General features: G+C 52.1%; 5 protein-coding genes across 5 annotated transcripts; 2 read left to right on the forward strand and 3 right to left on the reverse strand.

Moving 5' to 3' along the window:
• Positions 1–401: 401 nt before the first annotated feature.
• On the reverse strand, positions 402–3,187 carry FIBRA_01796 (uncharacterized protein; the record flags this gene model as incomplete). The annotated part of the gene is made up of 16 exons (XM_012323667.1): positions 402–610; positions 639–679; positions 740–765; positions 821–927; positions 980–1,035; positions 1,089–1,184; positions 1,236–1,334; positions 1,388–1,400; positions 1,468–1,509; positions 1,559–1,750; positions 1,804–1,875; positions 1,929–1,948; positions 1,997–2,136; positions 2,187–2,212; positions 2,271–2,488; positions 2,541–3,187. 16 exons carry the CDS (start codon positions 3,185–3,187, stop codon positions 402–404), a joined length of 2,004 nt encoding a protein of 667 aa, XP_012179057.1.
• A 272-nt stretch (positions 3,188–3,459) lies between these two features.
• Positions 3,460–6,952, reverse strand: FIBRA_01797 (uncharacterized protein; the record flags this gene model as incomplete). Its single annotated transcript, XM_012323668.1, has 3 exons — positions 3,460–4,821; positions 4,874–6,640; positions 6,695–6,952. The coding sequence occupies 3 exons, from the start codon at positions 6,950–6,952 to the stop codon at positions 3,460–3,462; spliced, it is 3,387 nt and encodes a 1,128-aa protein (XP_012179058.1).
• A 266-nt stretch (positions 6,953–7,218) lies between these two features.
• FIBRA_01798 (uncharacterized protein) lies at positions 7,219–9,036 on the forward strand (the record flags this gene model as incomplete). Its single annotated transcript, XM_012323669.1, has 12 exons — positions 7,219–7,327; positions 7,360–7,585; positions 7,646–7,677; positions 7,736–7,824; positions 7,887–8,021; positions 8,079–8,097; positions 8,155–8,196; positions 8,256–8,395; positions 8,454–8,499; positions 8,581–8,706; positions 8,759–8,828; positions 8,886–9,036. 12 exons carry the CDS (start codon positions 7,219–7,221, stop codon positions 9,034–9,036), a joined length of 1,185 nt encoding a protein of 394 aa, XP_012179059.1.
• Positions 9,037–11,049: 2,013 nt separating this feature from the next.
• Positions 11,050–11,720, forward strand: FIBRA_01799 (uncharacterized protein; the record flags this gene model as incomplete). Its single annotated transcript, XM_012323670.1, has 3 exons — positions 11,050–11,176; positions 11,247–11,366; positions 11,431–11,720. 3 exons carry the CDS (start codon positions 11,050–11,052, stop codon positions 11,718–11,720), a joined length of 537 nt encoding a protein of 178 aa, XP_012179060.1.
• A 242-nt stretch (positions 11,721–11,962) lies between these two features.
• Positions 11,963–13,495, reverse strand: FIBRA_01800 (uncharacterized protein; the record flags this gene model as incomplete). Its single annotated transcript, XM_012323671.1, has 1 exon — positions 11,963–13,495. The coding sequence occupies one exon, from the start codon at positions 13,493–13,495 to the stop codon at positions 11,963–11,965; it is 1,533 nt and encodes a 510-aa protein (XP_012179061.1).
• Positions 13,496–13,651: the final 156 nt, after the last annotated feature.

Below are 13,651 nucleotides of genomic sequence, written 5' to 3' on the forward strand. Positions count from 1 at the left end.
TATTTTCTCATTTTTGCATCTGGACTAACATTTTCTTCAGTGCCTAAATCCACATCTGCACCGCAGGACTTTCTGCGAGCCCAGCTGCATCAACTTTAAACTTCCCTACTGTATCACACTCGAGAGTTGCCTTACGATTCGGCCCGTTAGATCCTCAGTGTGAGTCGTTCACTGACTCGTCGACAGACGGTATCAAGTGTTACTGACAAATGGTAGAGTTAGGTGACTGCTTGGTTTGGCCTTAGCACAATATGTCGCCGAACAGAGGTCTCTTCCCTTTGAACAGCTCGTAGCACGCGCATCTACAACTCACTTTGATTTGGTGATTGTAGGGTCATCACGTAATCATCTCGTAAAAGAAGATAGTTTAATGTATTCAAGTCTTTGCCTGAATCTCACTTTCAGATGTCTGCTTCAGGATCCTGCCTCCCAGTCTTCTGATCGGCAGCCAGACGCATTTTCACCTTCTCAACCTCCCTGTTCCAGTCGGTCCGCACACAAATCCACACGCCAATGGTGGCACAATAAACCAGAGAAACAGTAAGGCCGATCCAAAGCCCATGCAGCTGCATCCCCTTCCAGAACGTGAGCCAGATCCCAAAGGGGATGCCTGTGGCAGATTTTAATCCAAAAACGACCAGTGGGAGATTCAATCAACTTGCCTACGATGTAATATGCACTAGACGAAAATAAGATCTGGTAAGCGTGTGCGATGATACTAACAAGCGACAAGCGTTACCTTAAATTCAGCAACGCGCCAGTGAACTAGGGTCACAACATTAACAAAGAATATGCAGACGGAATTGCGCAGACTGCTCACCTGTTTTCCCGCAGCCCGCAAAATGCCCCCCGTTACTCCACCGAGACCGTCAAAGACCTGGAACAGTGCGACGATAGGCAGGATTGTCGCCACCAACTCGACAACGTCTGTGACAGATGTCAAATACAGATGGTCATAGCTGAGTTTGGACAGACGCACCGGGATCGTCATTGAAAAGATGCGCCCATGATTTTCTGAAGATCATGAACATCGTACTGTGGCGCATATGGTCAGCGTTGGCGCTACCCGACAAGCTGCGGAACCAAACCTCCAAACTAAACTGATAGCTAGAGACATGAGAATAGACACGTTGGCTGCGACGCCGGCGCGGACTGCCTTTGCTTCGCCGAGCAAATTTCCGACTCTGAAGTGGATGTTATTCATCGCGAAGTGTGGTCATTAGCATGCAACTTACCTCACCGATGTGGCTACGCTGAGAGCGAATGGCGCTTGGTAGGTAGTAGACGCAGAGACCAATAGGACGGACTGGGTTGCTAGCGATACAGGCCCCAGCCTACGGGCGATACATTGAGAATGTATATGTATATGCTGCGGTAGCGCACTTACATGCTGGCCGCAACTGTGGCGCGAAGAAGGTTGATCTTAGTCTCGAAGGAACATGTTGCAGTTGTGGTAAAGTAACTCACGACCGACGAGCTCCCAAGACCACCATTCGGATGCAGTTTGACCTATGTAAGCTTGAGACCAGAACTCTGAGAACAGCGCGTAGCTACATACCGACCCCAGCAAGCCCAAGGTGGACCAAGACACCAAGACTCGTGAAGCAGCGGCGCGAGAAAGGGTGCCAAGCAGTGCTGGGAACGAAGAAGATACCATAGACGATGGAACACAGTGATATAAGGTTAAAGGATATAGCAGTAGCAATTGGTGCACCAATAAAACCAAGACGGAAGGGCTTAGGCCCCCAGACTATTGTGCCAAGATGATCAGAAGACGACATGATGATCAGAAGCCCGACATACCAAGAAAGTAATTCAAGACGGCATTGATTGGAGCTATCACGAGGATGATCCGGGTCGGAACCGTGAAAAGACCTGAATACAAGATGAGACACTATTTGCATCACATGAGATGGACCATGTGTGACCTTGAGATTGGAAATAACGTCTGCAGCGACTGTGAGGATGAGCTTCAAGAAGGCATTCGTCTACGCACCTAGAGATAGCGTTAAATGTATACGCAGGAAGACCAATTGCGAGGCATTGGAGGTACACAGCCGCTAGATGAGCTACTTCTGGGTCCTGCTTGAGGAAGAGAAGGATGGCTTCGGAATTGCACCATACCAAGATAATGGGCTACGACAAATGAGGGTGAGCGCAGCGGGAACCTGGAGCGAGACACGCACTACAAGAACGGCAGCCATTACGACAGCTAATGTGCGACGACTAATGAGTGTTGATAGGTAGCAAATGAAACTAATGCAACTGACCCATGCGCTGAGCCCATAGGCCGACGAGCTGGGGCTGGGACGACGTCCAGGCGCCAGGAAGCATAGTATCGAGGGTGCTCGCGAAACCCTGGACGATACTGAGGCCGGTCACGCTAGCGGTCATTGAGCCAAGCGTAGACGCAGCCAGGGCGGTGGTCGACAAGTGCCCGATCGAGACGACGGAGGCTATCACGAGAGAATACTCCAGGACATGGGTGCTGTGATAGCGCTGAGAAGTAAGTCGCGTGACAAGAATCAAGAGGGACGCACCCAAACACCGGAAGAGTGTACTTTGTAAGAATGGCCAATTCTTCTCTGTACATGCTAGCGGGGCGCTCGGAGCGAGGAAAGCCTTCCTGGTCAACCTCCTCTTCGATGCGAGGCACGAGAGGGGCCAGCAATGGTGTCGTCTCGGACGCGTCCCTTGACGGACCTGAGCGGTAGCCATCCTTGTCTGGAAGAGGCCCAGTTGTCGGCTTGAAGGGGGCGACATGAGATGTGGGGAAACTGCGACGGCGCGAAACAGCCCTTGGCGATGTGCGCCTGGGGATACCGACGCTGCCAGGATGTGCGGTCACAGCATCTGCCTGGATGCCCTCGTTGCTATGATTGTCATCGCAGTCGTCGTCGGAGTCATTTGCATCGTTAGCAGCAGCGTACCGCGAGAGCAGAGCATAATCGGAGGGAAGAGAAGACGGGGTCGAGTAGTGAACATAAGTGGATGACATTTGGCAGACACAAGGTCCGCGGGAGCGGGGTAGGACGAGCGAGGGCAATACAAAGGCGGCGGAGGAGGTGGGGGTGAGGGTGGGGGGAGAAGGAGGATGAGGAGGAGGATGAAGAGGAGGAGGAGAAGGAGTGTCGCAGAATCCAGGCAAATGGAAAAAGCGGAGCCACCGTTCGGGAGTCGGCACCATCGCGCCACCGAGTCATGACGGATCGAATGCTCCGGCCCGAGCGCTCCGGAGGAACGCTTAATTCCATATGGCAGCGCAGAAGCGCGCTGGATTCGAGGTTGCTCGTTCGAGACGCGTCGTTGCGGCTAATTTTCCCGCTGCTTCGCTAGGTTCCCAGAACGCTTTCAGTTCAATCGACAACATTGAATACTTGGCGCGTACAAAATTGACACGACACATACTGATAAATCATAAAGTAGCTCATATAGTCCAAGATGATATAACATATATGATCACGGTCGCCAAACAGGTCTCGCCCCTTCGCTCCCCATCTTCCCGACACTCCTCGTCCGGCGGAGCTGTGGATCTTTCGTCCCTTGGATGCAGTCCCCATCCATATCTGCTAAACTCTCAAAATCACGAATAATATCCTTAACGCTCGCCCCGCTACTCCGTCGGTCGCGCAATCTAGATCCCTTGAGCATAGGTTTCTCCACTGATGTTGGGTGCAGCTTCACCATTCGTTGCGGTTGGCGCGAGACGCGCGGGATCATCGACGACTTAGCAGAGGGAACGGGGTGAAGATAAACAGTGTCCTTTGGGTGAGGGGGGCGCGGGGCTGGTTTCGATATAGGCGTGGCAATGGTCTGCCTGGGTTTCTCGAAAACCTCTGGAGGTGGGACGGGAAGACTTGGCCGCTGAGGCAACACAGACTTTACTGGGGGTGGTTTGGGAGAATGGTATAAATATGAGGTTAGAAAACCTCTCATGCGCGCTGCTATCGAAGGTGTGGAAGGTTGCAAAGTCGGATTAGGCAGCGCAGATTGTATGACAAGGCCACCGCTAGAAGGCTGTTGGGTGTCGCCCGCGACAGATAAGGCCTCTTCTAGCAGATGAGAATATTTGGGCGTTGATACGCCAGGCAGAATCTGCGACACGGAATTAGCCAATCGCTCTTGCACACTCAGATGCGCGACATTGGGATTGATTAGAGACGATGGCCCGTGCCCCTTCAGAGATAATTGTCGAGATATAGGAGTCGGCGGCGCAACTCTACCCGAACGCTGCTTTTGCTGCAAAGCTTGCGCCCGCCGCAAAATATCTGATCTTTGCAGCCGCGGACGGTGTGCAAGCGCGTCAACGCCACCAATTTGCTCAATGTACCTGTCGACAACGCTGCCAAGAATAACGTCATCCACGTCCCCCAATACCCCCGCGCTCAGGTGCTGACTCATGCCTACGACCAGCCGTTCGTCGGTAAAACACCCATCCAGGATCTTCCAGTCGGCCTTTGTCCACTCCTGGGATGCCGGAGAAGCAGATTGGGAAGAAGTACTGGGGGGATCGGATGATCGGCTCGGCGTTTTAACAAGATCGCGCCCTGCCGCAGATCGCAAAGAAGACCTTTCTAGATGAATGGCGGATTCATTGCTTTTCAGCAAATCCGGGAGCAAAATACTGGGGCTCCCAGGGATGATGACCTTGTCTCCAATAATTCCACCAAGAGTGTGCCGTCTCGAAATGGGCGACGAGTGTTTGGTGACCCTGGCACCGGTCATGCTGTGTCTGCGACTGGCTTTGAGGAGAGAGTCGACGCTTAGATGTGAATGTCTCCGTTTCTTAGCTGCGATACGTTGGATGCAATCATAGTCATGCTGCGTCCGAGTGCGTGAGGATCGGGTAAATACACAATACGATGAATCTCACCATCTTCAAAATTGCTGCCGCGCGAGCAGCCGCCAAGGGATCGTCACTTGTGATCCTAATCACACCCTCGTCAAGAATTTCGCTACCATCGCTCGATCCTGCGTCGTCGTCATGCTGCGGGATTATCTCGACTCTGTCTTCATCCACTTCGACGAATGGCCTAGAGGGTCGAGAAAAATGGGATGAATCAAGATGCGCATGAGTCGCATCGTCGTCGTCATTCTCTGGTTCAGGCTCTTTCGAGAGCTCCCGATCAACGAAATCCTCCTCCGTCTCATCTTCGTCAAGAATGTTCTCGCTCTCAGGATACTCTTCGCCACGAAGTGCTTCAGGCACCTGTACACCTTCTACCTCTAAGGCAGGGACATAGTCAGCGGGTTGCAGCTCACGCTGCCGACCACCGTCGGAAGATACGTATATATCTGTAACGACAAGATCTGAGAATTGTTGTGAGAGGTCGGCCAGGATTTTATGCTGAACATGCTTGCCCTTGCTGTCACTGTCGATCGGAGCATGGCCTGCGTCCATCACCACGTCCGCAGAAAGTTGGAGGGTCTCATCGCTGTCGTCTGTGCCTTCCGGGGATCCTCCGACAGCAGTGTCTTCAGTCTCGTCGTCCTCCGTCTGTGAAAGCTCGGCATCAACGTCGGACTGGCCCACATCTCGAGCAGATGGGACCATCCCCAGATCTGGGAACGGACTGATCGGCCTGCCCCACTTCTCCATGCGTCTCCGAGTGGTGGGGCTGGGAGGATCCTCCTTTGTGGGCACGGTGATCAGTCTGAATTTCCCCGTGTACTCGCCTGTCTGATCAAATTCCACGTCGTCCGAATCGCTGTCGCTCCATGCGCCCGCGTCGTCTTCCCGGACACCCTCCAGGTCGAATACGGGGACGGGTAGCGTATCCTCGCTCATGCTGGAGGTAGACATGTTCATGCCCCTGTCAAATTGTAGGTCAAACAGGCGCGAGTCTTCTGCATCGTACTCTGTGATCGGGGAGGTAGACGCGAGAGGCGGAGTATCACGAGAATATGTCGACACCAGACTGGGACGACTTCTGTGACGCTGTGGTGGTCCAGTAAGTAAAAGTGGGTCTTCTGTGGGAGACGGTGGTGGTGGTGGCTGGCTGAGGTCAATGATGGGAGGTTCCTTCTTGATGGAAAGCGTCAATCGTGCCTTCTGCTTTGATGTTGTCTTTCGTTTGCTTGACTGATGGGCCTTTGAGGGAGAGGGTGGCGGTGGCGTATAGAAAACCTCGCGAGGCGGTGTGAATCGCTCAGTAGGGGGCTCATACGGGGGTAGTGGCGTTGTGGAACGCCGGGTATGTGCAATATGCTCGCGGAGATGACGCTGGGAGGGTGATGGAAGAATGTAGTCGGCATTAGGATTGGTACTGTGCGGAGACGGTAAATTCTTCACAGGAGATACCGAAGCGCGGTGTCGTGAGGCTCGTGTTGGTGTCGCCGAGAGTACAGCGATAGAGATGGATGAAGATGGTCGTGATGGAGAGCCTTCGACGACAAAAGATACATTACGTTTAGATTGCTTACGAGGTTTAGGATTTGGAGTCGTCTCTACGCCAATCGCATCGTCTCCCAAGTTCCCTCCATACATTTGATCATGAAATGATATAGCGTCTTGGGTAAAACGGGAGCTCAACGGAGGCATACGACGTTTGCGCTTAGACGATCCCGAGTTAGACAGGTCAGGAGAATAGATACGAGTAGATGTCGGCGCTGCAGCAGATGTTGATCTGGCACGAGAATTCTTTGCGGGGTGTCAAAGCACATAAAGAAATATGCAATTAGATAGACAACTGACCGAATACCTCCCCATCCTCAATGTCTCCTCTGGGGGCGGACTGATGAGCATCTTCGCAGCATGCAGATCCTGCGGGTGTGAAGAGGGAAGTGTGAAAGGACCAGAATCTGGACTTTGGCCTGCCTCCATGCGAGTCTGTGTCGGGGCCATGGGGGCAGCTGCACGCTTCAACCTCGCGGCCTTCACGTTGCGACGCTTCGGGAGCAATAACTTGTCGAGGGTGGGGAGCTCATTTTCAGTATTATTATCATTGCTCATGGAGTGTGGGACATTTTTCATGTTCAGGAGGACAACGTTAGGTATACAAGACCGCTATGGGCAGAACACAAGGCACTCTGTGAAAGCCAAACTCGGAAATGAACATTGGACAATAAGTCGAACGAAGATCACATGATCGCGTCTATGACCCGCGTGATCCAGACGCGCGTCACCGCGGTCTATCATTGTAACTTAGTAGAGAGGGCTCGGAGATCCTGATTTGTCATGCACAACTCGAAAAACCCACTGGGCCCTGGCACTATACAATGAAGACGTTCAGTGAGAAGGCGGTCCTTGCGTATTTACTATACTCGCTCATCACTTTTGGACTCTTTCACTCGGCAACCGCACTTCCCATTACACTCAATGACGATCGTAAGTCCTTGAATGATGCACGATTGACTCAGCACTTCCACCAGCTACCGCTTTAGAAGTCGCGATGCATCCGGACGCCTTGAACCCTTACCCGTCTAAACCCCGTGTAAGATTTCGCAATGATGGGACTTTCAAGATAACTGTGTTCGCGGACTTGCACTTCGGCGAGAATCCTTGGGACGAATGGGGGCCACAGCAGGATATCAACAGCACAGCGTTAATGCGCCGTGTGCTTGCAGACGAGGAGCCAGACTACGTGTAAGTGCGAATGCTATATGAGTCGCGCGCTGCGATTACAGAAATGGAACACTTCGATAGCGTCCTTAATGGAGACCTTATTACAGGAGAGAGTATGATGGCTACTGCTTGTATCAACAATAATGCCTAATCTCAAACCCCCTCTGCTAGACACATTCCGGCAGAACTCTACGCACCTCATCGATGAGATAGTCAAGCCGCTGAACGAAGCTAGAATTCCGTTTTCTTCAACGCATGGAGTGGGTTGAGACTGGTAATGCGCCGTAGTGGTTCATAGTGATGCTGACGATGTTGGGATCAGAATCACGATAACGAGCCTAACATTACGCACATGGAAGAAATCCAGCGTGAGCAACTCGTTGCTTCCCTCAGTTACACCCGCACTGCTCCGCCGGGTGTAGGGGGAGAGTCGGGACCCGGTACGTACTGGGTGCCTGTGAGTTTCACATACTTTCTTTCACGGCAGGTGTTTTCTGAAATCAGTCTGTTGTAGGTATATAGGCGCATGTCAGGTGAGCGAAGCACTAGCAGGATGTCACGTTTACCATAAATTCGTCCCGATCTTGCAGATCCTACACCAATTCTCATATTGTGGTTCTTTGACTCGCGAGGTACGTCCATGATCTATGTCTTTTTCTCACAAAGAGTGTAAGTTAAGCTTGTACATCAGGCGGCTTCAGCCCTGGGCCTAACTCGACCCCCGTTCCCGATTGGGTGGACGAAAGCGTCGCAGGGTGGATTCAGGAGCAGACGAAGCTTATGGACTTGGCTTGGGGCCCAGCGAATGCTGCTCGAGGAGCGCTCGCCTTTGTACACATTCCGCCTCTGAAACCAATCGGATTACAATGCTCAAAGACACGCCATACAGATGCTGCAGTCTGGCCTTAACAGTACCAAAGACCCCGGCCTGAATGGTAAGTCAACAAACCAAACGTGATCGAGAGATTCACGCCTGAGATTGATTGTAAACTGCAATTCTTCATCGTGATATATAGCGGATGTTTTAGGTTCGGGATCTACTCAGGCAACAACGAAGCCATCGAATATAGGCGAAGATTTGGCATTCTGGCGCGCGCTGAACGGCAATGTCAAGAATCTCCACGCGGTCTTTTCTGGACATGGTAGAAAAGTTCTCGCCTCCTTGTCGAATAATTGATACCTACCTCCGCACAGATCATGGCAATGAATCGTGCGTACGGGAGCCCACGGAAGATGTGATATTCTGCTTCAGTAAGCATTCTGGGTCAGTTGATGATTTTCCTGCAGCTCGTGAACCTATGAGATTGATGTACATATCTAGGTACGGTGGATACAGCGATGCTGGCTGGGGCCATGGCGTACGCAACATCCTCTTTTCGTCGCCTGAGCCGGGTGACGCTGTCGAGACGTGGATTAGACTGGAGAACGGAACGACTCGTGCTCGTGTCATGCTGAATGCAGGTTATGATTGAAATACTGAAGTCTTGTCTAGAATATATATGCATGTGTCGGCTACGAGTGTGGCAAGTGGTAGTGATCAAGCGCGTCGATGATGCTGCCTGCTTCCGCCGCAAAAGGACTGAAGGGCAAAGCAAGTCTTTGCCCCATGCAGGCACATTGCGACGGTTTAAATACTCTATACTACGTACGAATTAATGCGCCACACTATAGGTAAAGCTGAGCCAGCTTGCTATAACTTGTCTATATTAGGTGATATGATTACATAGATATCACTCGATTTAGCGCCAGAACAACGACGTTGTTAGCGTTTAGCGCTTAGCACTCACCACGAGCACCACACTTATTTATGCATCATGGCCCAAGGGCCTACCTCCTTAGAACGTCCCAAATCCTACGCAACCGGAGTCTGTCGCGAAGCTTATGGGAGGTATCTCGCCCTGGAGCATGAAATGGACGTCTTATCGTCCGTCACCGCCGGCGTAACGCAATTGGGCGGAGGCTCGGAGCTTCACCCTAGGCCATTTGCTTCGCGAGCTTACACAAAAACCTGAAGCTGAAGAACGGTTTGCGACCGACATCCAATCTTGCGCCGACAATAAAATCATGATCGAACTTGCCAAATTCTAGATTGACCGATTCATCCGGGTCTGTGCGCAGGCTTTTTGTTACTCTTCCACCTCGTCGTCGGAATTGAGTTTTCACAGTCAAAGCCGCGAAAGGCCATACTCCAATGCCAACTAGTCACCATTCTGGACCGTCTTTAGATGTAACCCAAGCGCAGATCTCATCACTCCTTCGACAGACTTCGCTTAAACATGATGAATCCAGGAGACCGGTCTGTGTTGTGGTTCTTCTGTCATTTCTACTCTCATTTTCTATATTTATTAGGCTAGGAGTTGTGACGGCTACCGCTGTATTTTGACGGGGCGCTGGGATGTAGACTCAATTAATGATATTCTCAACGCGATGGTATTGTTCTGCAGCAAAGGGCATAAGTTCACTGCCTGGGTCCATCTTGCGCATATTATACCACAATCCATCAATACCAATTTGTCTAATGAAAACAAGGTGAATCTTCGGTGCTGTGCTTGATACGAGTTGGCCAACTAGTTCTAGAAACAATGGGCTAGTTCAGTGTTGGCAGTCTTGTCGCGATTTGGGCGGTGGGCTTCCCAAGGACTTGAATGGTAATCTGATTCACCGGATTGACAACGTCATGATTGTGGAACCTAATTTTCACGTGGCATTTGACATATTTGGTTGGAGGCCACTGTAAGTGATGCCAAACTGTTTCCTGAGAGCACTCACCTGTGATTTTGATAGCAAACCCCGCATTGCTATAAAGTAAACTCATGCCGTCTGCTTGGTCCTGAACTACCCACTACCGTTACGTTCAAATGCCACATCCCGAATGTGGATGTGCCATTGCCGTCAGCGGAATATCTCGCTTTACATGCAGCATGTGCCAGGGTCGCCCATCTTTCTGGAGCGAGCGAACATGTCGACACGATACTCAAGGACGAGGAGGAGACGGTCGTGCTTGCAGAGGATGGATCATCGGCCGAAATTCTGCACTATGCGCTGTCACAGGTTACCGTGTATTACACAACACGGGGTGAGTAGCTGGTGGTATCCGGGAGAAACGCCACAGCTGGATTGTACTCGAATTGCGCCGGGAGCTGGCGCTCAACCTCGCGCGGAGTCGAAAAGTTGTACATGTCTGGTGGAAATATGGCCAAGGTTCGATAAGGCAAGGGTGCACAGGTTCTCATGACATTATGTATCCAATTTCCATTCCAAGATGACAAATGGATACTGAATCATGCTCGTGGGGAGACCTTTCTGTGCTCAGTGATGCGCGTAGTTCCATTCTCCAGAGCTATCATGCAACTTTCCGCGGGTTAGCGCATCGATGACGTCACACGTGCTGTCCCCCTCCAAGAGGACCCCACAGCCCCACACACAGCCAGCTTATATTCACCATTTCTGCACCTCTGGGATCCTACATACCATCTACTCTAATCATGTCTGCTGAATCCATGACATCCCGCCGCCATAACGACTACGTCGGTGGCGAGGCCAGCGCAGGCCGTATCCCCGGAGCGCAAGACGCAACCACAGGCCACTATTATACCGCCGTATTCCCCAAAGGTACGTCTCCGCTTTCGAAACCTATGATACCACAAGCCGTCCAAGCTGACTTGAACGACTTCTTACCCAGAACCTGAGCATGGGCCCAAACGTGCGCAGGAGCATCTCCCCCCGCCAACAGGCCGCGACGCGCCTCCAGTTGCAGACGCGCCTCCGCTGGGGCGCAACATCCGGCAGGTCATCCCTGGGGGTACGCCCGTCTGCTCTCCTTTCTGTTTTCTCGCAAACTCACTCTCACTATTTGCGCTCTGCAGACCAACAACCCGGGCCTCGCGCCGTCCCCGAGCCGCACCCTCGGTCGCCCGCCCCTGATTCCCGTACCGTCATTGATCCTGACCCATACGCGACCCCTACGACGGCCGGCGACACCCTCACCGGCGCTACCTCCGCAGACGTCCATTCTGGTCTAGGTCATCCCGGTGCGGGCATGAGCAGTGCAGAGTATCGCCACGACGGCAAGCCGCACAGGAAACGCCAGGCACAAGGCGTCTCGACGTACGGCTCTGGAAAAATTCCCAGGGAAAATCAGGCAGAAGCAGATTAGTTGAGCGATTGCTGTGATTTTGGAGATCAAAGAGCGAAGTATGTAGTGATATTCGCAGTCAGGTCGACGATCTAAGATCAGAAAACAACCTTTGTACAACGGCATTCATGCCCACGACGTCTTTTCAATTGAACTGAATTCGCCATCACCATGTACTTAAACAGAGACTTCATTGCGTCGAGAATTACAACTGGTCGAGACGTACAATACACACAATGCTGAACAATGTACGGAGGAAACTTCTAGTTCATTGTTCGCATCTTCTGTTTCTCAGCCCCAACCACACGCCCATCCGTCACCCCATGTATCGATGGTACTTCGAAGGAGAATCCGGATGCGGGTGTGGCCGGACTAAGAGAAGCCGGCGTGCGCGCAGAGTACGTCAATGCGGGCGACATCAACGGCGACGATGCCTCTTCTTCCTCCCCGTGGTGCGGGTGCGCAGAGCCGATGCCACTGCTCTTATTGCTGAGTCGAGAGCCGACAGCTTCATACGCGCCATGAATGTTGCTGAACACCGAGCTCATATCCATGCCGGTAAGACCGCTTCTATCGCGAGATCCGCTCATATTGCTCCGTATGTAGCTAGAGGCCTTGAATGAAGAATTGTCACGTCCTCCCGCATTCGTACTGTTGATACCGTTCGAACCTAAACCCACATTGCCGAGCACCGCACTCTTTATTGGACGGGTAGTATCCATACTGTCGCCGAAGGTACCGGTATAGGGACGGCCGTTATTTTGTTGATTAGAATCAGTCGAGACATCATAAGCGCTATCGCGTCCGCTAAGATATTGGGAAGGGAATGTAGTCGAGCGAGTGTGTAGCGCCTGCGCATGCGCTTCGGCCTCAGCGCGGGCGTAGGTACTGTGTGTTTGGTTCCTCTGGCGTTGTTGAGCAAGAGAGAACTGCTGATTGATATCGAGGCGAGAAGACGACTCCGTTGGGAGAATATTCCGGCTACCAGAGAAAGTCCCAGGAACACTACTTTCATGCCTGAGGTCCGTGTCCAGATACATCGGCCGCTGGGAACGTTGATGTGAAGCGGCGGTCGCGTGAAAGTCATTTTCGGACATCGGGGGAAGAACATCCGGCAACCGGCGACTGGGTTCTCTACCAGCTGACCCCGTACCAAAGCTAGATAAGTCTGCGGGTAACGTCGCGGAATGATTTAACCCGCGAGCTTGGCTTAGCAACGAATGCCGGAACTGCGCCTCTTGAACTTCCGCCTCAAAGAGCTGCTGTGTCTGTTGGCGTTGGAGATAGCCCTGGAGTAACAGCCTCTCCATAGCGGTATATCCGTTCTCAGCCCTTGCTGCAGCACCGACCATGCCCATTCCCTTCGCAAGCTGGAGTTGCTCCTGGAGGTAGAACATGTCGTCGTAATGTGTCTGCTGCGACAGCCGTAAGTCCTGGCCCATAAACTTGGGTGCGTTCATGCGGAAAGTATCGTACGCTTGTTCCTCCCCCGGCATGGACATCTCTTGAAGGTCGTGTAGCGGCGAGTGATATGATTGCTGACCGTATGAAACTGCAGAGGCATTGTGGGACATAGGTGACAAGGGGAGACCACGCTTGTTCAAGTGAACGCCCGCGAATCCATTGGTGGATAACAAAGACGGAGCTCCCTGGAAGGTAGGGTGTGCGCAGTCGAAGTCAGGGCTGAGCAAAGGGGAAACCGGGCTTCGAGGAGACAATCTACCACCCTGCATATTTAACAGGTTGGCCTGTGCTATCGTAAGACGTCCAGGGGATTGTTCACCCTCGCGAGTCATTCGTTCCATGCGCTAGGGGGGTGAATAGGTCGCCGTCAGCGATATACCAGGCGGAAAGTGATCATAGGTAAATGAATAAGAACGTGTCAATTGAATCAAAGACACCTCAACGACGATGCAAGGTGTATGGCTATATGAATATATATATATATATAT

This window comes from Fibroporia radiculosa, assembly GCF_000313525.1.
Source record: "Fibroporia radiculosa TFFH 294 genomic supercontigs, scaffold923, whole genome shotgun sequence".
Classification (NCBI taxonomy): Eukaryota; Fungi; Basidiomycota; class Agaricomycetes; order Polyporales; family Fibroporiaceae; genus Fibroporia; species Fibroporia radiculosa.